The sequence below is a fragment of the Macaca thibetana genome, chromosome 18 (genome assembly GCF_024542745.1).
Source record: "Macaca thibetana thibetana isolate TM-01 chromosome 18, ASM2454274v1, whole genome shotgun sequence".
NCBI classification, from domain to species: Eukaryota; Metazoa; Chordata; class Mammalia; order Primates; family Cercopithecidae; genus Macaca; species Macaca thibetana.
In genome coordinates, this window is record NC_065595.1 from 66,316,892 (window position 1) to 66,341,116 (window position 24,225).

General features: G+C 41.9%; 1 protein-coding gene across 2 annotated transcripts in view; it reads right to left on the bottom strand.

The window, feature by feature from the left end:
• The window catches only part of LAMA1 (laminin subunit alpha 1), a 165,800-nt gene that overhangs the window by 21,302 nt on the left and 120,273 nt on the right, over positions 1-24,225 (bottom strand). For both annotated transcript variants that reach the window (XM_050767166.1, XM_050767164.1), the window contains exons 37-51: positions 22,328-22,538; positions 21,731-21,847; positions 21,441-21,604; positions 19,032-19,167; positions 18,431-18,524; positions 16,409-16,525; positions 14,464-14,646; positions 13,995-14,149; positions 12,203-12,346; positions 11,167-11,300; positions 8,985-9,135; positions 7,787-7,911; positions 1,991-2,141; positions 1,132-1,276; positions 511-652 (exon numbers count right to left, since the gene is read on the bottom strand). In XM_050767166.1, the coding sequence (XP_050623123.1) occupies positions 511-652; positions 1,132-1,276; positions 1,991-2,141; positions 7,787-7,911; positions 8,985-9,135; positions 11,167-11,300; positions 12,203-12,346; positions 13,995-14,149; positions 14,464-14,646; positions 16,409-16,525; positions 18,431-18,524; positions 19,032-19,167; positions 21,441-21,604; positions 21,731-21,847; positions 22,328-22,538 (2,169 nt within the window). The remainder of the gene's footprint in view (positions 1-510; positions 653-1,131; positions 1,277-1,990; positions 2,142-7,786; positions 7,912-8,984; positions 9,136-11,166; positions 11,301-12,202; positions 12,347-13,994; positions 14,150-14,463; positions 14,647-16,408; positions 16,526-18,430; positions 18,525-19,031; positions 19,168-21,440; positions 21,605-21,730; positions 21,848-22,327; positions 22,539-24,225) is intronic.

A 24,225-nucleotide genomic window follows, 5' to 3' on the forward strand; every position in this document is an offset into this window, starting at 1 on the left:
AAAATCACTAATATTTCTGCAGAAGGTCTGCTTTACTTCTCAAGTCACACGGCATAGAGTACTTTGAATAAATAAAAGCAGATTACAGGTTGAACTGTGTCCTCCCAAAAGATATGGCAGTCTTAATCCTCCTTATGTGTGACTGTGACCTTCATTTGGAAAAAGGGTCTTTACAGAGGTAATCAAGTTAGGATGAGGTCATTAGGGGAAGTCCTTATCCAACGTGACTGTTGTCCTTATAAAAAGGGGGAGTGTGGACACAGGGCACAGGCCAAGGAATCCCTGAAGCGACCAGAAGCTAGGAGCATGGGACAGATTCCCTCTCACGGCCCTCAAAAGGAAGCAAGGCCTGCCAACACCTTGCTTTTGGACTTGCAGTCTCTAGAACTGGAAAATAATAAATGTCTGTTGTTTAAGCCACCTGGTTTGTGATACAATCCATTCGCAGCCGTAGCAAGCTAATACGGTTGGAAATCAGGGACACGAAAATTCTGCAGTTTAGTATCATACCTTACAACTCTTGACCTTGGTAATCCACCCACATAAATCGGATCCTTGTCTAGACGGTTGAGGTCGGAAGACGCTCCCGGAGTCTCGCCCTGCTTGGTTTCTTTATTACTGGTGTTATAGGCATCGTTAACTGCTAGGACTCCTAAAAGGAGAGCACAGACAAGAGATAAGAAAAGGGAAATCCCTTTCCATGTTAAGGTAAAATGCAAACTTCTGGCAACAAAGTTCATTTACAAAGGCATATTCTTCTAGATTCTATGAATTTGATCAGCTAACGTTCTTGGTTATTGAAGGACAAGTGAAAATCCTCTCTATCAAAGTCAATACCCATTGCTAAATGAGAGCAGTGTGTGTAGAAGAAAATAGAATGGATTTGATTCTTGATTCCAATTTAGCATTTAATGTTAAATAACACACTTGGAAATCACAGGCAAATACAAGTATAACACTCCTCCAGCAAAATGTGAATCCTGTTGCTTAGTATTCCAAAGACAACACTGGCTTTCAAGTAGACTATCATCCAATACCCAGGAGACTACTGTGGAATAGAGATTGCTGATTTTGACAAGATTTCTATTCTTATGAGGGTGACCGCCATCTGGTGAGTCCATCTGTCTCTACCTTGCTTCCGGTTTCGCTGGAAGGCAATTTTGTACCAGGTTCCATTGTTATAACGTCTGTCTGTCAAAAGGGTAAGGGGTCCTGAACCCAAGTCAGTCGTAACCTTCACTCTGCCATGGAACAGCTCGATGGATAAAAAGTCTCTCTGTAAAGAAGAGAACACAGTTCCCCAGGTTATAGCTTTATCCCAAGTTTCCCTTTCCCTTCAAGTCAGGGATGGCCGAAACCTTCTAAAGTCAAACTGAGAAAACTGGATCTGGCCCCACAGCCAGAGGTCTATCGGCGATGAAACCAAAAATGCCCACGAAGGCTTTCTAGAACACTACACTAATATAAACGAAACACCATCCGTTGTTACCAAAATCTACAATTCAGTAAGAGAAATGGAATCTCCTTGTATCTTTTTCATTCAGACTGACAAGGGGCCAGTTTTAAAAAACAAAACCAAAAGATTGAAAGACAGAAATCACCAGCACATGAGATGCAAACAAGAACATGAAATTCCCATGGATGGAATTCAAACAATGTCACTGCGGTCACAGTGAACCCAGAACAAGACATATTATTTGAGCTCAAAATTTAATAACAAATGTTGAATTGACATCTATAAAGACTAGAAGGCCAGTTTCTACTCGCTGTTCTTCTATATTTTTCTAAAGGTTCTACAATGATAATAAATAATTTTAAATGAGGAAATTGTTTAGCACACAAATACATTGATACTAGCATATGCGCATAAAAACTGTATGGCATACATATGTACATATTTAATTAGTAAATCCTCATTAAACATAAACAACCACATAGCAATCTAAATGTGTATATATAGTAGGGCCTAGGGCCCCATAAAGACTCTTACTATGCCGTATGAACCCAGGTAGAGAAGAAGTCCATTAGGTGAAAAGGTATTAAAAAGCATGATTATCTGGGTCACGGTAGCCGGAAGTGACTTCTCCACGACAGAGTACCCACTCCCGTCAAAATGGAAGGAAGCGTCTTCATTCTGGGAGCTGCAAAGCAGAAGAGATGAAATGGAATCCATTCTCAGGAGGGCAGAAAGAACCAGGAACACACTTACTGAGTTCTCCTTCACAAAGATCACGGAGAGCTATTAGTTCCATACTTTCATAACAAGTGTAGATGATAATATTTAAAAATATGCTTTTGCCATGTGAAGATGCAAGACAAATGCCCAACTGCTTTATAAGGAAAATAAAGTTAATGCAGGCAGTATTCATTGTGATAAAAGACATTTCTTTATAGGAGGATAACTGCTATAAATATTTCAGTTTACCAACTGGATTTGTTTGTTCTAATCTCCTTTAATGTAACTGTCCTCTCTTAACTCTGGTGTCTTTGGAATAATTTTTATATTGACATTTTCACTCTGCCAATGAGGTTTTAACTAATACCTCAGGGAAACTAGAGTTACGATGGAAAGCAAGTTTGTGCCCATATACCAGAATCATCACTTCACAAAACAATCACTGACATCCTCAAAAATCTGCAGGATGAGCTTAAAGACCCATATCATACTCAGAGATGAGTACATGGGTTACAACAGGGATATAATACGGCCCAGGGCATTTTCAGGTGAGTGTGTTTCCTGGTCTTCTCCCCCAAGACAGCAAAAGGCTGACTTGACTCGCTGTTCAATTACAAAGCCATTCATCTGGAACAGATCAGAATCATGTATGTTCCAAAAATAATTTCCTGGAATATCATAAGGCTTGAGAGTGAAATTTGGATGAGGATGGTTTTTGGGTAAGAATTTGAACTTCTCCCAGTTAGAGGTGTAACAACCAAACTCAGTGCCACATTTCCAAGCAAGGCAGTCTAACCAAACAGTAAAATCATTTCCATGGATGATAAAACAACACAAAACAAAACAAAAAATAGTGCTTTGTGAAACCTGAGGTTTCAAATGGATAACTACCTGCACTCTTGCTTTTTCAAAAATTTCCATCATGTGGTCTCTTTGAGGAATTACAACTTAAAAGAAATGCACTCTGCATAAATTCTTCAACTATGGCTTAATTCTTTAATTCTTAAGCCTTTGGCTTCCTAGCCATGTGTTCCATTGTTCTACCTCTTGGCCAGCCACAGTGCATGTGCCTGAGGACAGAGACTCTAGAGCTAGACTACCAGGGTTCAAATCCCAGGTCCCCAACATGCTAGCTGTGTGAACTTGGAAAACTCACTTAACCTCTCTGTGTGCCCTTTCCTTCATCTATAAAACACGGAAAACCATAAAACCTCTCTGGGAGCGCTGGCCCAGGCAGTTCTTAGAACAGTGCCTGGCACACAGCAGACGTGCTCTCTCATTATTCTGCTGTGTTTGGAGGTCCTCGATGGGCTGGTCCCCCTTTCCGCCTATGAAAAGCTGAGCCTCAAAGATTAAAGTACCTTGTTCAAGGACACACCCCAAGAAATCACAAAGCCAGGTTTCAAATAAAACTCCAGAAATCTGTCCTGGTCCTCAGTGCATGGCCCTTCCCTCCCCAGAGCCCGTGAGCCCTCCTCTCTCAAGAAGGTGGGGGCTGTGCTCCTGGGTTCTCTCCCTCAACAGGGCCTGCTGGAGTGAAGTGGCCACGAAGAGGGGGGCCTCAAATGAAATGATGACTGAACACGACCGAAGGCTGTCCCCATGTCAGTCACTTCCCTGAACTCCTCCCAGAGCCCCTGCCGGCTTCCCCACTATGACCAGAGGCACACGTGCCTCAACAGTCGGCCCAGGTGCCTGTTCCCCAAGTGGGTCCCTGCCTTGGTCAGGGCCCAGGACAAATGAAAGCTCGGTTCATCACAGCACTTCGTGGACAGCTCTGTTCCAGCCTTGGAAATGCCCCCATTACCCACAGGTTCAAGTGGGAGCCTGCAATAAGGAGGGCGTCCGCCCTCCCCAGTGCTCAGCCCTGTGAGTCTGGAAGAATCACCAGACCTCCCCGATCCTCCGAGGGCTCCCTCATGAGGTTTGGATAACCCTGAGCTGACCTACTAGCGTGCCCTGCTGCCACCCCACAAGCGCGTGAGAGAACCCTGGCTCGGGCTTGGGATGCTGCTTCTCCAGCTCTGGCCCCTTGCCACAGCCCATGCATTTTCTGCTTTCTATACAGGCATTTTCCCCTAGGCCATGAGATGTCTGAGGACACAAACGTGTGATGTATGTGGACACGGCTGGTACCTAGCAGAGGGCCCGGAGCACAGGTAACTGACTCGTGACAAAGGCCAGCCGCGTAGCCAGCACTCTGTCACAATGTCCACTCGTAAATAACGCAAGGATTATGCCTGTTAATTACATAAAGGGCCTTTCCATATTGATTTTGATGAGGACTGTTAGAACCAGTGGTTAATTTTGTAGTATCCTTTGAGAACAGAAGAGATTGCTCATAATTACAGAGTGACACCATGTACAAGTATAATAATATATTCAAAGAGGAATAAAAAGGTTTCAATTCATTTACTTGGTAACATAAATCACATTTAAGAGTAAACGGTCAAAAATTTTTTTAAAATTTAGAGGACACTGATGGGCTACACTAATGATTTAATAATGGCAAATTATACACAAACTGAAAGGGACAAGGAATGATCATCTAAGTCTGCTAAAATGGATTGTTACTAGAATTAGGGTATTAGCTCTTTGAACTAAAGCTTTTGTCTAACAGGAGAAGGGGCGCAGTGGTGGATGTTACCTAAACTGAAGACAGTTCAATTTACGAACAGACATAAAGCACCAATCTGTGCCTGTACCAGCACTTCACAAAATATGTTTTATGAAGCAGAAGAAACTCCAGATGCCCTTTTTTTTTTTGAGACAGGATCTCACTCTGTCACCCAGGCAGAAGTGCAGGGGCTCAAACGCTCCTCCCACCTCAGCCTCCGGAGTAGCGGGGACTACAGGCGCACGCCACCACGCCTGGCTAATCTTTTTCAATCCACCTGCCTTGGCCTCCCAAAGTGCTGGGATTACAAGCGTGAGCCTCACCCAGAGGTACCTTTTCAAAAAGGGTTCAAGCTCAAGTGAGTTTGGGAAACGCTGCAACTCTGGCCTCTCCCCAGGACAAGGCTACCATACATGTTAGCATATTAATGCTAATTAAAGGCTCCCATAGCCTCGCAACCAAGGAACATGCTTATTTTTTTAACTCAGTGTTTCCCAAACATTTATGATCAGTACACAATACCTATTAATACCCTACGCCAAACTAGTATTCTTTACAAACACCTATTTTTGGAAATGTTGGCCAATATAATACAAGAATAGCCAGCGGATTTGTTCAGTCCCCAGAAAAACATATTTAATCAGACCCTAGTTTGGTTGAGCTGATCAGTCAATGTGGTTCTACTACTCAGCTGGGTGGCCAGCCCTCTGTCAAACAGCCAGTCTCAAGTTGGCAGGAGGGGAGCATCTTTGACCCAGTCAAAGGTCCAGGTGGGTGGAAATCCGGTGGCAGGCCAGGTATTTCAAGGGGAACAAAACATGCGACCACCTAAAAAGCTGACTATCCTCAACCCAACAAGAAAAGAAGAGCCGGAAATCATTCAATTCATTCGGTGCTGTAGTTTGACCGTCAATGGTTTCAAAACACCTCTGGAAATGACTGATGAAAACAGAGGATACTGTCACAGGTAAAGCAGGGGGACTTTTTCATACTAGAAATGTTTAATTTCTGTTAACCATTTCTCTTTCTATCAGTGAGGTTAATGATCTGGGGTCAGTGGAGGGGACAGAGTCTAGGGGTGGGGGTGTTTCTCATGTTAGAATGTCTAAATTGCTGGAAGAGTTCCTTGCTGGAAACACAGGATAAGGAAAAAGTGACGGATCAGAGAGCCTGAATTCAGGGGCTCATTCCACTGAAGTTCTAGAGCAGGGCATGTCATTACCTTATGAGGCAACAGCATTTTTTATCATAGTTGCCAATTACAAAGCCATGCTTTTTCACATGTTTACTGTCAGAAAAAAATAAAATCCTGTGACATTTACCTACAAAGCAAAGCCACATCACTGTAGGAGACCAGTGGTGAAGACTGGTGAAGTGTTTCCAGTTTATAAAGCACTTTCACACACATCATGTTGTGTGTTCATCCCTATTATTTATAGAGGTGGGTAAGACAAGTACGATGATCATTTTTCTTTTCTGGAGAAAGAAACCAAACCTCAGTGAGGTGAAGAGACTTATTATCCAAAGTCAGGGAAAAAAAAATTGGTGGGAGACCTGGGCCAGAAGCCTGAGAAACCCAAGACTCCAAACCCTATATTCTTTTTCAATCCTAAGGCTACAATCACCAAGCCTCCAAGTCTCTGGTCCCAACTTTTTTCTTTTTTCTTTTTTTTGAGACAGAGTCTTGCTGCTCTGTCACCCATGCTGGAGTGCAGTGGCACAATCTTGGCTCACTGCAACCTCTGCCTCCTGGGTTCAAGCAATTCTCCTGCCTCAGCCTTCCAAGTAGCTGGAACTACATGCATGTGCCACTATGCCCAGCTAATTTTTATATTTTTAGTAGAGACAGAGTTTCACCATATTGATCAGGCTGGTATCGAACTCCTGACCTCAGGTGATCCGCCCGCCTCGGCCTCCTAAAGTGCTGGGATTACAGGCATGAGCCACCATGCCCACCTGGTCCTAACTTTTTAAGGGGAAAAAGAGAAGGCTTAAACTATAGACCTGACAATGACAAAATGAAAAATTCACCCGTGAGTTTCTAAATGTGCTGTAAGTTGCTTTAACTGATCTTGCCACTGCTCACTGTTAATTGCAGATATCCATCTGGACAGAGCAGCCCATTAGACAAGAGAAATTATATCAGATGTTACATTTCTCTAATGGAAAAAGGCAATTTACTGTCTTAATTACTAAAGTGATGGAAAACAGGTTTTATATACTTAAGGGGTTGCAGTTATTTTGTTATAAAATAATGGGTGGGGGGTGAAGATGTTGCACTTGGTAAGGTTAAGTCCTTGAATGCCTTTATATCAATATATGCAGAAAGATACTCGTTTTTCTCTATTTCCTAATGCAGTTTATTTCTGGAATTACAGAACTTGGTCCGGAATTGGGAAGTACTTGGTCCGGAATTGGGAAGTACTTGATCCGGAATTGGGAAGTACCTGGTCCGGAATTGGGAAGTACTTGGTCCGGAATTGGGAAGTACTTATCTGTAAAAATTGACCACACAAGAAAAAATTCTTATCCTTGGAGATGTTTTCAAAATAAAAATGCACAGTGATTTCTAAAGATTTGGTTGTGGCTCTCTGAGACAGAAGGCCATTCGAGAAATTGTCTGAAACCTTTAGGGTTTATGATTCATGATCAAAGCATACAAGCCATAGGAAAAAGAGCACTTCTTTTTAAAGGATTAAAAATGATACCCGTGCTTCTCTCAGGAACTAATCTACATTATACCATTTGACAATATAATATAATAATATAATGTAGATTGGTAAAATCTACATTATACCAATGTGACAGGATGATTTTTTTTTTACAACAAACGTGTGAAAAAAAGCATGGTTTTGTAATTGGCAGCTAAACACCTACCAGTGATATCACAAATTCTGTCCTCCCTTGAGGTACATGTATTAATAAATTATTTCAGCACTTCTCAGATGTTAACAGAATGGCATACTATGTGCTAAACCATGAGGACATCTTACCTTCCAAAGCACCCGTGGCACTTGCCTTCCCTTTCGATATAGTTCCATAGGCCGATGGATTTTCCATTCAGGAAGGCCTCTCCCAAGCAGCCTTTAAAATGAGTAACCTTCACAGCAGGAGATTTCTAATGCAAACAAGCAAACATAACCAATACATAGCTGACGAAGCAAAATACATTCTCCAAGTGCACAAAACTTCTCCCTGGGAGCTTCAATCTAACAGATCCAAATTTTGAGAGAACAACATTAGAAAAAAGGCCAGTTTGTAATCACTGGATTTCCTTCCAGTTATGAAGTGGAATCCTAGAATGAGTGACAACTGGGCAGGATCTTAAAGATCATCTCAGTGACTAGGGTTGATGGAGAAAACCGTGTTGCATGGGTGAGAAAACAGACAGCCAAAGAATGTTATTGGTAGTGAGGGCCCAGCTGGACCTGAGACCTGGACTCCACTTCAGAGCATTGATCCAGGTCCAAAAAATGCAATTATATTTGGAGAGAGGAGAACTGATATAATAAAATAAATATGGAGGGCTTTCTTGCTAAACACTAATTAGTATTAATCAACCACTAACTAGAGCTAGACTAGAGATAAAGAAACCTTACAGAAATTAACATGGAGCATTGAATTTCCTGTTCATCACTGGGAAAGAAACCCAAACAGCAAGATGAGCCATTGGCTTTTTCTCCATTTATGCTACTGATTAAGCATCACCCTTTACTGTGCAAAACCAGCCTAATTGTGCAGAGGAACTGTCAGGCAGCAAAACAAAAGAAGCAGAAACATCTTCATCTGCCTAGTATATATTCAACCATCTAAACATATGCCTTTTTTTTTTTTTTTTTTTTGAGACGGAGTTTCACTTCTGTTGCCCTGGCTGGAATGCAAGGGCACGATCTCAGCTCACTGCAACCTCTACCTCCCGGGGTTCAAGTGATTCTCCTGCCTCAGCCTCCTGAGTAGCTGGGATTACAGGCACGCACCACCACCCCTGGCTAATTTTGTATTTTTAGTAGAGACAGGGTTTCTCCATGTTGGTCAGGCTGGTCTTGAACTCTGGACCTCAGGTGATCCGCCCACCTCAGCCTCCCAAAGTGCTGGGATTACAGGCATGAGCCACCACGCTCAGCCCATGACTTTTATACATAGGTAAAATCAGTCAATCAGTCCTGTTCAGAAGAACTTTCAGAATGTTACCTTGATTTGTCCTCCAAGACCTCCAACAAACATGAGTGTTGAATTGTTTACATCCAGAACATTAGCTGTCCCAGGGGATTTACTTGTTTTTGCTGGTGGCTTTTGATTTGAGCTCATTTCCTTTACACTCAGTGAACCAATGTTTCCAAATCTAAGGGTCACAAAGAATTGCAAAAGGAACTTTCAGAATTTCCAGTTGGCGCACATACATCCCCATGTTTCCTTCACACCCACCATCTGCTTCTCCCCAAGAGCCCTGCAACAGCGCCCCCTGCTGGCCTCCTGGCTTCCAGTCTTGCCTACTGCCCCAAATCTTCAAGAGTCGCTCTTCTGAAACAGAAATTTCATCATGTTGCGTCCCTGCTTAAAACATTTGACATGAGCTAAACTGTATCCGAGGACATGTCTACTCCGTAAATACTACCCCATTTTGTAAATAAAAAAAAAATCCCAACAAACCATAATATTATAGAAAAGTGAAAACATATACTTAAAGCTGCTCAAAAGTGATTACCTCTGGAGAAGGATTTTAAAAGAAAGAATTTTGCTTTGTGCCTGAATTTTAAGAAAATGCACCCCCCTACCTGCATCATTATTTTCGGTCCTTGTCTACGTGCAATGTGCTGCCAGCCACATGCAATGTCTACCATGCCACACCTTACACCTCTCTCCTGAGGAAGTTTACCAGGTTGGCTGCCTTACACATAGACTTTCTAAAAGTAACATTCTGTATTTTTAAATTTTTTTAGAGGCAGGGTCTTGCTCTGTCACTCAGACTGGAACACAGCGGTGTGATCATTGCTCACTGCAGCCTCGACCTCCTGTGCTCCAGCAATTTCCCGCCTAAGTCTCCTGAGTAGCTGGGACTACAGGCACACTCCACCGTGCCTGGATACATTTTTAATTTTTTTAGAGACAGGGTCTCACTATGTTGTCCAGGCTAACCTCAAACTCCTTGTTGTTCAAATAATCCTCCCTCCTCGGCCTTCCGAAGCACTGGGATTATAGGAGTGAGCCACCATGCCTCGTCTCTAAAGATAACCTAAACTTTTAGACATTTTAGACATTCTAAGGGTAACCTAAGCTTTTCAGTTTTTTCTTCTTCTGATTGTTGATTTTGGTAAGTTTGTTTCTCCTGCAGTAAGAAAAAAATCCAAACCTTAATGTAAAAAAATTTTTTGAATTACCTTTTTTTTTTTTTTTTTTTTTGAGATGGAGTCTGGCTCTGTCGCCCAGGCTGGAGTGCAGTGGCCGGATCTCAGCTCACTGCAAGCTCCGCCTCTCGGGTTTACGCCATTCTCTTGCCTCAGCCTCCTGTGTAGCTGCGCCTGTACTACAGGCGCCCGCCACCTCACCCAGCTAGTTTTTTGTATTTTTTAGTACAGACGGGGTTGCACGTGTTAGCCAGGATGGTCTCGATCTCCTGACCTCGTGATCCGCCCGTCTTGGCCTCCCAAAGTGCTGGGATTACAGGCTTGAGCCACCGCGCCCGGCCAAATTACTTTTTATTATATATTGTCAAATTATAGTTGTATATACTTCTGAGATGCAAAATGATGTTATGATTTTTGGATATGATGTAGAATGATTAACCATCAATGGATAAAGAAAATGTGGTTTTGTACACGAATGGATAAAGAAAATGTGCTTTTATACAAATATACACAATGGAATACTATTATTCAGCCTTAAAAAAGAAGTTCTGTCATTTGTAACAAATGCTTATTTCTTCTTTTTCTTTGTTTTTTGAGATGGAGTCTAGCTCTGTCGCCCAGGCTGGAGTGCAGTGGTGCGACCTCCACTCACTGCAACCTCCGCCTCCTGGGTTCAAGCAATTCTGCCTCAGCCTCTTGAGTAGCTGGGATTACAGGCACCTACCACCACGCCCAGCTAATTTTTGTATTTTTAGTAGAGATGGGGTTTCACCGTGCTGGCCAGGCTGGTCTCAAACTCCTGACCTCAGGTGATCCACCCGTCTCGGCCTCCCAAAGTGCTGGGATTACAGGTGTGAGCCACCGGCCACAAATGCTGACTTCTACAGCTAACCTAAACCAAGTATTGTTTGGTTATAATCTGACTTTCCAGAAGTTTCAAAGCCTATTATATGACATTACAAGCGTGTAATTACTTATGAGACACACTTTAAAAAAGAGAGGTGCTCTGAGAGAACATTCTCTACTACCTGGCCACATGGATACTGTGCCATCTGCTGTCATCAATGGGAAAGTCTGGAAACTCCAAGCGTGTGGAGCCGGAGCCCAGGTCCCACAGGAAGGCCACTTTCCCTCGCCGCATCTCCACTGCAAGGAAATCAGACTGGGGGGCGGGGCATGAACGGGGATCAGTTTACACACTGTTTGCCAACCACCACCACACTTTACAGAGTCAATTCTTACGGTGTTTTCTCTATTCTGAAAAATAAATAAATAAAAAGCAAAACCCCCAAATCTATTTTCTATTGTTTGAAATGGTCCCCTCCCTGGAGCTGGGGCATGACTCACAGCCCCGGGGACATTAGCGCCTCCCTGCGTGCCTGGCCTGGTCCTCCTCAATACCTCCCATAGAGTCCCCGGGAAAATTCGCTGCGGGTCACAGGCAGTCCAGCAGGAGCACCAGGGAAGGCACTGAGCTTGCTTGTTTGCCCAGTGTCCGAGGTAAGAAATGGATGTGAAACATGCATTAAGACAGGAGCCATGAGGTCCCACCCCTGTCACAGGCTTGCCTGTGCTTTGCATCTTATCTCCTGAAGACATTTCAGACACTCTATGTGCTTGTTAACATTTTCTGCCCTACACACCCAAGGCTTCTGACCTGTTCTCACTGGCACAGCCAAGGTATCAAAGACCTTCCACAGGCACTTGCCATCTGGGGACCACTGGAATTCTTGGCAAGAAAAACCTGACAGAAGCTTGACAATTCTGATAGTCACTCCAGGGGTCACTGGGGGAATCACAAAAACGTTCCATCCCCAGGGCTTGCAGTTAAGATGGCGTCCTTCAGAAATGTCACTTCCCTTCTCACAGGCTTTCAATTTGGTCGTTTGCTCATTTGTAACCTAATGCTACCATTTTAACAAAGGTTAGTCCCTATGGGAGATTTAGAGACTTCGCTAAGGCCCCCTTTTTTTTTTTTTTTTTTCCACCAAATAAGTGAAAATTCAGAAAAATCTAGAAGTGCATAAAAAATTCAGTGCTGCTTTCCAAATGTCCATCACTTACAGAGGTGCTGCTACCGAGGTAGAAGAGAAGATTGTCGGGTTCCTGTGTCTTAACACTTAGTGTTAAGGTGTTGTAGTTAGTAGAGGAAATCTGAGGCTGGTAGGCCCGGATGCAACCTCTGTCTGCAGACACGGCGACTTTAATCTGTAGAAGGAAAATGAAAGTGTCCTCATCATTTAGTGACGCACACCAGCAGCTCACCAGCAGCTCAACAACGCTCTTCTGTCATGAATTTTCACTGAGGCAGGCTTCCTCTCTTGTTAATACACAATGGTTCATGTTTCATGAAGTGACATATCAGATGGTAATAAAAATGATTTCATTTGGTAAAGTGTTTAAATATGAGAAAATCAGTGTTAGTTTTTAATAAGTTATTTTATATAGGAAACTGTCTTGCTCACATAAGATTTAACTCCTTAAAGACAAGGATTTTATCACCTTGGAATCTTTCTGCCTGACACAAAGAGGATATTTGATAATCATCTGGTGAATAAATGGAGAGGTAATATATTTATTCACTCAGCAGATATTTATAGAGCAATTATTGTACTTACTACATATTTCTTTGATTAGTAATTCTTTGCACATGTATCTTACATTAGTCTTAAAGAGTCTAAGTTTGGTATTAACCATAGCATCAAGAAGCATTCCTTGGGCTTACATTTATTTATTTATTTATTTATTTATTTATTTATTTATTTAGGGTCTTGCTCTGTTGCCCAGGCTGAAGTGCAAATGGCGTGATCATAGCTCACTGCAGCCTTGAACTCCTAGGCTCGAGCAATCCTCCTGCCTCAGCCTCCTGAGTAGCTGGGACTACAGGTTCACACCACCAAGCCCGGCTATTATGATTTTTTTTTTAGCAGAGACAGGGTCTCATTATGTTTCCTAGGGTCATCTCAAACTCCTGGCCTCAAGCAATCCTCCCACCTCAACCTCCCAAATTGTGGGAGTTATGGATGTGAGCTACCATGCCCAGCCTATATTTATTTAGCAACTGTAACTGAAACAGATGCAAGCCAGAGCTCATGGAAACCAACATTCCTTTTCCAATAGCAAGGACGCTTGAGAGGAAAAGACAGAGCGTGTGCTCCTTTCTCTTCCCTAGAAAGCCTGAGGTGGACAAATGCAAGCCCAGAGGCTGCGTTCATCCTCTGGAAGTCCCCAGTCACATGACGATTGCACATTCTCTCAAAAGGAAACTTTTTCCCTTAGGACACAGCCAGTGCCATGTGCCACAGGTAAAACATCTTCTCACGTGTGAACTGTTCTAGGTGGCCAGTGCCTCAGGCACTTAGTGACCTGGATTTGTGCAGCCTTTGTTGCATACAAATTGTTTTCTCAGACACCTCAAGGATGAGGCCCATACTACACAAACACTTTAAAGAATACTTGGATTATTAAAACTAAGTTGGTAAAATGAAGAAATAACACCATATGCAACCCATAAACTTAGAGTAATGTTAACATGTAGATTCGACATGTTCTGCACTATCCAGGCTAATAGTTTTAAATTTAGTCTATAATGATAAATCTCCATAAAGACATGGAAATCTCTTTGCTAACAACATTTTGAAGCATGTTGAATAAAAGCAGAACTCAAAGAAAATGAAGCTAGTTATTGGCTTTAAATATACCAAGACAGGGCTGTGAGGAAGCCCGGATTATTGGGATCTGGGTCTTTGGAAGGCCTAAGGGACGTAGTGTGGCTGAGAGCCACGTCTGCCTGAATTCCCTGGGATTCCACATGACTGAGAGCCCAGTGATGAAAGCCACGGGGCCCCAAACTCACAGAAGCTGCTTGTTTCCGGGCCTGGCTGATGAGCAGTTTAATTTCTGATAAGTTTCTGCTCAGATTCTCTTCTAACATCTTCAAAGGCTTCAACCGATCAAACAAAAGGTTGGCTTGAGTTTCTACGTCTTTGACTTTTCTTCCAGCCAACAGAGCTAACAAATACAAGAAGGCAAGGGGTGGCAAGAAAGTTGGGGAGAGGGAAAAACAAGATAATTAATTGTCCATTAAGAATGCACTGGGTAAAACAACACCCTAATAATCAAATCCATGACATTTTGGTACTAAGATGAAAACTGCACCAGTAGCATGCATAGACTAAGGCCCTTTTCTTTATAAAGGCTAATCCAGACATTGGCATACTGCTACTTTTCAGGAAAGTTGTGAACAACGCACCACTGTGTACTTAGCTAGCTCCATGTCTGCATGACACAGATGGTCATGACTGGAAGGAAGGGCACTGACATACTGGCCATGGTGGAGTCCTGCAGAAGCTGGTGTGTCTCTTGTAATGTGGCGTTGACCCTGGACAGGCTGGCAGATGTGCTCAGCAGCTCCTGGCTCAGCCCTGCCACGTCCCTCAGCGTGCTCACCGCGCTATGGCTTGCAGACGTGGCCAGCTCTTTGGTTTTGGCTCCTTTGTCTCTTGTATCTAAAATAAATGTATACACAAGCATGCACTTTTGCTGCTTACACACAGAGAAAAGAATAAAACTACCACAAATGTAATTTTGCACAGAAATACATTATTGTCATATTACTGATGCTCAACACAAACTGAGGCTGGCTTGTTTGCTTTTTTTTTCTTTCGGGCAGGGGTCAATGACCTAAGAGCTTCTTGTTTCTAATGGCAATATTAAAACTGCATATCTTATGCTCTACTATCCCCTTTTAGGGACAAATGAAATAATTTTTGTTAATACTTCTCTGGAATATGATTTCAGTACACAATGAGATCACAAAAGTAATGACCAATCGCCGTGTGATCTGTGTCTTACATCTTAATCAGCTACATTTCTTTATTTGGGTCCTTTTCCATCACCCCCTTCTCACCTTCATGAAACATGTTCTCTACCTCCTTTCATGTCTGGATACTAAGGATTTGGATCCTAGTTCTGCAGCTGAGGTGGGAATGTCTTAAGTTACAGGAAGAGGTATTTGCCCATAGCATCAACTGGCTGCTAGAAGTAACAGCAGAATAAAGGCTAAACAGCCATTCAAGGTAAATTAGAATTCAGTTATTCTAGAAAATCTGGGTGAGGATTTTTAAAAGACACTATCATTCATTTTTGAAGCATTTAATCACAAGTGGGGCAAAACATTTACCGCAGAAAAAGCTGGAAAAAGGGTATACAGGTGGCCTTTTTACTTTCCTTGCAACTTTTCTGTAAGCTCAAAATTATTTTCAAATAAAAATGTTATTAAGCATTTAGTCAAAATATACATGGCATCCTTATAAAAAAAGAAAAGGAAAAAAAAGTCTTCCAGATCAGAAAATGCTTCATTGTTTCAAGGCAAGAAGTAAGCCCAACGCAGCATGCCCAGTTTCCCCAGGTGACTCCATGCTTACACACAGAAGCCCTGCAGACAGGACTTTGGGCTTCTTGTTTTTAAGGGCTTTAAAGCACTTTTAAAGTGCTCCTTTGAGCACTTTATAAAACTTTTTCAAAAGATGTTTATTAAGCAAAAAAGGAGGATGGGCACAGTGGCTCACGCTTGTAATCCAGCATTTTGGGAGACCAAGACAAGAGGGTCGCTTGAGGCCAAGAATTCAAGGCCAATCTGGGCAACATAGCAAGACCTGGTCTCTATAAAACAATAGAAACTTTAGAAGTAAAAGACAACAAAAGAACAAAAGAGAAGTTTGAGGTGTAGCGCAATTCATTTGTATTAGACTTAAAAAAATTACCCTATTTAAAATTTTCAAGAATACCACATTTCTAAACCATCAGTATTAAAGTGATCAGTGAGCCTAATGTTTTACTGCCTCGCTAAGGAAGACGGCTAAGCAAGCAGTCTTCAGTTTGCCACACTGATAGTGAATCTGGCATTTTCCCCTTAGGCAGGTAAAGCACATTCCAGCTTCTTTACTTGCTGACTTCTTTCAATGGTCCTTCTTCCTCTAAGCAATGTGTCAAGCATTTCAAAAGTAAGCAATTCAGATGGTACTATGCAATCTCTGTTTTTAAGATTATAAATTCTAGCAGTTTGATGCAAATATTGTGATGTTATTTTAAAAACCAATGATTTTCATTTCGAAGTCTTATTCCTTTCCAAGTAAAAATTTTGTCAATCTTAGTCTCATTTTTGAGCTAGCGCCTTGACCAGTCTTGAGGCGGGACTTCCTTACGCTCCTGAGTGATGCTTTTACAGTGAGAAGACATGATTTAAAGAAGAACGTCTTTTCCACTTACCTTCAGGAATTGCTCTGAGTATCAAGACTGATTCATTGGTCTGCCTGGTAATTTCATCAGCATTCTCTTGAAATCTGTTTGTCTTATTTCTCAGTTCACTCAGTTCCAATGCAATAACTATTTAAAGGGAGAAAAATGTTTCCTTTCAGGTTAGCCTACTAAAAGGTTGCCTAGGCAACAGCTTTGTCATTCTTGACCATCTACAGAATTCATAGCTTTCTAAAGAGACTCCCAATATTGACAGTTTTTCCAGCAAGACTGAGCAACATTCATTATAGAAATTAAGAGTATGGGCCGGACGTGGTGGCTCACGCCTGTAATCTCAGCACTTTGGGAGGCTGAGGCGGGTGGATCACGAGGTCAGGAGATTGAGACCAGCCTGGCTAACACGGTGAAACCCTGTCTCTACTAAAAACACACACACACACACACACACACACACACACACACACACACACACACAAAATTAGCCAAGCCTGCTGGCAGACGCCTGTAGTCCCAGCTACTCGAGAGGTTGAGGCGGGAGAATGGCGTGTACCTGGGAGGCGGAGCTTACAGTGAGCCAAGATAGCGCCACTGCACTCCAGCCTGGGAGAAAGAGCAAGACTCCACCTCAAAAAAAAAAAAAAGAAATTAAGAATGTGTTTCTAGCTTGCTCAATCATTTTCTCTACTTCGCTTGTTGACTTTCTCACTAATATTTCTACTTAAATTTCATGTCCAATTTTACTAGAGCTCAAGGACCAAGAGCTGTGTTTAAGTCACTCAGTCTTAATCAGATGCACTAACTTTCTATCCCCATCTGAATCTTGGTCACCTTACTCCTCTGGGTTGTCAAACCCCTAAGGTGGGTTCCCACCTGGGAGTCTTCCTCATAGTCTCCCACCTGCATCTCTGGCCAATCCTCCATCCCCTTCTATTCCCTTCTGGCCACCCAACTGGAACTCAACTCAACCTCCTTCTCAAGTTTGATCACAGCTTTTGCTTTTAAAATTTCTGTTCATAACATATAATCACATTTTGATTTTGAGCACATGGTGAAAACATGAAATTTTAATTGCCAGCAAGCTCCCAATTTCACTACCTATGAAGTACCTCTAGTTGTACAGACTGAAATTACAGCCCATCAACACATTATGCATTTTCGATACTGTGAGATGCCAACACAAATTTTAAATTGTGTCACTCAATGAGAAAAAAAATTTATGCACATATCCAAGCCTTTGGTTCAGACAGTTGTGGAAGGATCCAGTGTTAGACTTGGAAGTAAGTCACCTGTAAAGGGAATGAGCTGTGAGTATGGCCCACTATTTACTCCTCCAGAAATCTTGGTATTTTTGATCTATTAGAATATATTAAGATGGAAAGCGTGTTATTTGTTATTAAAAAAGTATGCCTACATAGTTTCTCTTTCATAACAGATTCCTGATGCCATTTTGGTTTATGTTTATTGGATGGATTGCTCTTACATATGCCAAGTCATTCTTTCTTGAAACTTTAGGACAAATTAACTGCATAGATATTTTTTGGAAAATGGCTAAATCAATTATGATTTAATGTAATAATTATTAAACGAGAACCTACCATGAGTCTAACATGATATTAGTCCCATGAGAAAGGTAAAACAAATATCAAGCATAATATATCTCCTCAAGGAAAAATAAAGGAGCGCACACAATCAAAGATAACCCAAGAGACACTAGGAAGAACAGTGAAGGCTCCAAGCTAAGGCGACGAGTGGAGGATTAAGGACAGGTTAAAGATAGAGATGACTGCACAATAAAGGAACAGATATCACTAGAATAAAAATGCCAAATTATATGAAGTTGATGTGATAGGAAGTTTATACGATAGGAAAGTTTACATGATAGGAAAGTTTATATGATAGGAAATCGGAATATAAATAGGACATAGAAATGCTAAGTTTCAAGTTGCTGCATGCAAAGAGAACGTTCTTAGAGGTTGCTCAGCGAGATGCTCACGCTCACTCTGCCTGTCTACACCGTCCGAGCCACAAGCTGACCTGGAAGCTTCCTGCTGAGGTTGTCGCCTTCATTTAGAAATCTGGAGCTGCGCTGCACGGCCGCTTTCCCATTAGAAACAAGGGATTCTGGGAGCTGGAAAACAGAACCGCTTAAGCATGGTGAGAGCAGGGCAGATGGAGTCCTGCTGGGGATGGAGGAAGTGACTCCATCAGAGTAGCCCCCAGCCACATTCCCAGCAAGAAAGTCAGCCAGGTACCAGGTAGGGACAATTTCAAATGGCTGAGGCAAGAGAACACAAAGACATTTTTAAGTAGATAAGGAAGGAAACTAGCCATTCAATAGAGATTTTCACTGTAATTAAAGAAAAATGTCTCCAGTAGGTATCAAGTAGCATTATCATTTTTAGCTCAAGGAAATGTGAGATTGTTCTCATCTCTACGCTGGTTTCTAGTCTGTATAAAGAAGTATTTATGATCTTAAAAAATTAAAGCACAGATCACATGATGACAGAAGCCAGAAACAGATTCCACCAGAAAAGAATGTTAATAGGCAGAATTGGGGGCCACTGATCTCTGTTCAAACCGGGTACAGAACAATCTCCCACAGAGCCCAGAAAAAGAAGCCCACGGCATTTCCTACCAGGCTCATCTCAGTCACAGTCCTGTGAGCATCTTTGGCCAGTTCCTCCGATTCTTCGATCAGGTTCTGGATGTTGTAATGGACATAGGCTGCACTGGTGGCATTCAGGGACACATTTCTGACATTTTCAAGGCCACTATCAAAGCAGCATATTTAGATACGTTATGATAAGCTAAATCAAACTTGCCGATTCACTCACAAAAATCATAAATGCCTACTAGTCTTGAAAGCCTCCTATCTTCTTTCCCCTTAGAAGAGTATCATCCATAAAAAATAACAACCTGTGGGTTCCCATGTAACTTCAAAAGCAATTTTTGAGAAGCCATAGCCACTTTGTCACAATGACACTCAGAACTGCTATTTAATCAATACCCAAGAAGAGACTACTGCTGTTTCCCTTAGACAACCATTCATCACTTTCCACAAGCTGCCCTCAGCATTCCTCAATCTCTGTTCCAACTCCCTGTGCATGTCTGGGGTGCCGTTGCATGTTTGCATTGGTTATAAACTCCCTGCAACACACTTGTTAACCTCCAAGAAGTGTTCCTAAGCATACTTGAGGTCGCTGAATCTTATCCCTCAAATGGCATGACAATTTTACAAAATTCACTAGAAATTCTGGAGGAAGATCAGCTAATATTTCAATCAGCTCAACATCATTCTAACAAGTGGGCACGTCACTTAGGAACTTGGTAACCGGTCATGGCACAAGGTCATCCAGTGCTCTCGATCTTGAAAATAAAGTCTGGCAATGGGCACATCTTTGCCTGCTGAGTAACTCACTTCATTTTCTTTCCAAGGTTATTGAGTCGGGCAATTCCCAGACCAAATATTAGCAGTTATTGCTTGTTACTATTGGACAGGCAAAATTCTATGATTTATAAATAAAATATACTAATTTAACTTCGTGTTATCACAACAAATTGCTTCTACTAGTCATACAAAGTAATAAAGATTTTGTTTTAGCTAGGTATGGAGTCAGAACATGTTTTTCTCTGTGGGGGAAATGATGAAAACTGATGAGAAGAGAGAAGCTAGTATCTCATGCCATTTTCCACTACTGATCCCCAAGACATATTAGGAAGCAGTACTCAATTTAGCACATAATTTATGCAATATTCTATCATATCATTTTTAATTGCTTTTGTTGTGTGAACTAATCTTTTATGTCAGCATTTTTCAAATAAGGAGATACGCATCTTTCCCTTTCCACAGAACACGCACACACAAGAACATACATCTTCCCAGTGTGGCCAGCTTTGTCACCCATAATGCATAGCAAATTTTAAAGAAAGAAATTTACCAATTAACTCACAGTATTGTGTAAATCACTGGTAACACCTAAAACTTCAGGTCCCACATTTGCTGCACATTAGAATCACCTTAGGGTTTAAAAAAAAATCACAAAACCCAGGCTACATCCCAGTCCCATTAAGTCACAACCTTTGTGGGGAAGGCAGCTAAGGAACAAAGGCATTGGTGTCTTAAGAAGCTCCCCAGAAGATTCCAGTGTGCAGACAAGTTTGAAGTGGCTGGCTAAAATTGTGCTTCTCATTTAAAGGCATTTTTAGCAAGTTGAGTACATATTTTTCAAATATCCAAAAAATATAAGTTAAAGTAATTGTATTACAATGGCAGACTTTCAGGCAGTAGAAAATAATTGGAGGTGGTATCTCTCAGGGATTGGAAAAGAGACTCTCAACACTTCTATAGGAGAGAGTGGACAGCCACATCCTCCACCCAAATAATACACTCCAAAAAGGCCGGATCTGTAAAGAAATTAATAACCTCATTCTGTCCCACCTGCAACCTAACAAAGCTCTGAGCACTCAGTAGGTGCTTAATAAAGACCTGATGGCTTGAAACTGTAGCCTACTATGTTTTTTTTTTTTGAGACGGAGTCTCGCTCTGTCACCCAGGCTGGAGTACAGTGGCACAATCTCAGCTCACTGCAAGCTCCGCCTCCCGGGTTCACGCCATTCTCCTGCCTCAGCCTCCGGAGTAGCTGGGACTACAGGCGCCCACCACCATGCCCGGCTAATTTTTTGTATTTTTAGTAGAGACAGGTTTCACTGTGTTAGCCAGGATGGTCTTGATCTCCTGACCTCATGATCTGCCCGCCTCGGCCTCCCAAAGTGCTGGGATTATAGGCATGAGCCACTGTGCCCGGCCGCATACTATGTGTTTTAAGTCTTATTCCATTATTTGCATTTTTCCATCAGATATGTAGGCCAATGGTAAACTATGTTAGCAGACACGAGGCAATCCAACTTGCCAGGTAAATAAAACAGGAGTGCTCATTTTTACACAAAGGAAGAGTGACCCATCACTGTGAAAAAAACATCCATCTTTGTTTTCTCTAATCAATAGATTGCAAACTCTTGAATTCCCACAAAGGCATGTTCCTACCTGTCCAGAACGTCTGCCAGTCTCTGGAACTCAGCGGCATGGTCCTCAGCGCTGTAGACCAGGTCAAGCGCGTTCCTTTGGGACATGTGCATGACCAGGTCATCTACGTGGTGCCTGATTTTGGCAGACCATAAAAGTAGCGTATCCTGGTGATGCTCTAAGTGCTACATGGAGAAATTAATATTGTAAATATATGCACATCTATTTAATAACAGATACATGTGCATATAGACAAGATGTGTGAAGATTCTTTAAAAACTGTACTGTGGCCGTGCTGAGTGGTAACTCACCTCTAGAGCATCTTGCACAGCATCTGTTTGTACAGCAGCAGTATCTATCAGTCCTCGTCCTTGGGCAATGAGCTCTGAGGTCAGATTTTGTTCTTCTTGAACATGTAGCTTTTTATCCTGCAGCAGAAACGGCATTTTAAGGATGTTTCATAAAAGCAACTCTGCCTCTGACCTTTGGTGCCTAATGCTACGTGCAGAAGTTAGTGCACGGGACTCCCTTTTATTTTATTTTATCTTTTGAGATGGAGTCTCATTCTGTCGCCAGGCTGGAGTGCGGCGGTGCAATCTTGGCTCACTACAACCTCTACCTCCCGAGTTCAAGCGATTCTCCTGCCTCAGCCTCCCGAGTAGCTGGGACCACAGGCGCGCGCAACCACGCCCAGCTAATTTTTGTATTTTTAGTAGAGACGGGGTTTCACCATGTTGGCCAGGATGGTCTCCATCTCTTGACCTCATGATCTGCTCGCCTCGGCCTCCCAAAGTGCTGGGATTACAGGCGCGAACCACCTGGCCAGACCAGGGCTCACTTTTAATTGCTTACGTTGGAGTATTTTGTTACCCATTATAATTGAGAAGGAGAGAGAGAGTGAGACTCACACTGAATTCTCTCAGGTTAGCATTGACCATGAACAGCAGGTGGTTGCTTTCCTCGGTCTTTGCCTCGGCTTCCCTCACAAGCACCTCAGCCGCCTGTAGTTCACTGTTGTGCCTTGAAAGGAGGTGGCTTGTTGCTTCTTTTAATACCTCCAATTCTTCCAGCGGCTTTTGGTAATTTTCCTGAATTTGTGACAATAAATCTTCAGCAGCCCTGATAAATATGAATGGTTCACATAGTAAGTAAATGACCAACAAAACTCCTATCTCTGAAATAATAGTGGAAAAAATTTTTACATATTTATGCCTAGTCTCTTTTTGAAATTGTAAGTGATACATCATAACTTCTTAAGAATGGAAACAATTTTTCTAAGATAGCTACTGGTATGGCAGGTTTATATTTTATCCTTAACAAATTGTCTTTTTTTTTTTTAAGTGGTGCATTTCACAGATACATTTATTCATGCCAGGAAGTAAACGGTATTTATACAAGTGCACAGTGACCTTCCATGTTCCCATATAGTTTCCTGAAATGTACAGGCACAGTGACCTTTCATCTCAGGTGTATTTCAAGTTAAGCTGGTTAGGATGACCATGAGCAGGCACAAGTCTTGAAGCTTTCAAAGCTTTACTTCTTTTTTTTTTTTTGAGAGAAGTCTCACTCTTGTCCCCTAGGTTTCAGTGCAATGGCTTGATCTCAACTCACTGCAACCTCTGCCTCCCGGGCTCAAACGATTCTCCTGCCTCTGCCTCCCAAGTAGCTGGGATTAAGGTGCCTGCCATCACACCCAGCTAATTTTTGTATTGTTTAGTAGACACAGGGTTTGGGTTTCACCATGTTGGCCAGGTTGGTCTCAAACTCCTGATCTCAGGTGATCCGCCCGCCTTGGCCTCCCGAAGTGCTGGGATTACAGGTGTGAGTCACCGTGCCCGGCCCAAAGCTTTACTTCTTTTATCAGCTCTGATGATTTTATAAATGATGAAAGTCATTAAACCCCTCCTCCCCAAATTTCCTGGTAAACTGGGGTCCAGTGGGCTTTGTGAGAATCTGAACACTTAAATTTTCTAATACATTTTAGTAATGGAATTAAAAAAGATCATCTCCATGAATCTGGATTCAGGAAATTGGGACAACATTCTGTGTTGATGGGAACTGCCATCTTTCATTATATATAATACAGCAAGAAATTGAAAGAAGGCTATTCAGTGAATTTACCAATTTATATATATGGTAAAAGGATTTTCTGCAGCTAGTTAAGAAGCAGCAGATTTCATAAAAGCTTTCAAATTCAAAGTGACAAAAAGATATGATTTGTACCATGGATAAACGCAAGCTTTAGAATATCAAACGATTTTTTTCCTATGCCTTTATAAATATGCCATCAAACTGCTTATTTAAATCAATTTTGAATTTATAGCTGCATAGAATAATAAAATTTCATACTACAAATCCTTGCAGTGGTGGGGAATATCCTATGAACTCTTCATTTCAATTTGTCAGGAGAACTTTGAAAAATTCTATGGAAAATGCCTTGTAAAACGCCCTCAGCTTTCACAGGTGTCAGGTTACTGGGTTAAGACACGATCAAAAACATTTGTCAAGGATATAAATTTGAACTCTGACATTATTAGAATAACATCAGGACTTATAGTTTTTAATGATATACTTACAATTTTTAATAATAAAGACTTTGCATTATGAGCAGGCAACAAGAACTAAAACACATACATAAGAAAACACGAATAAACCCAATATATTTCTAATGTCTGATCATGAATCTGTTATTCCTTTTATTAAATGAGATAGCTCTCTAAGAAAATTTAAAATAAATTAGCCAGGTGTGGTGGCACATGCCTGTAGTCCCAGCTACTCAGGAGGCTGAGGTAGGAAAATCACTTCA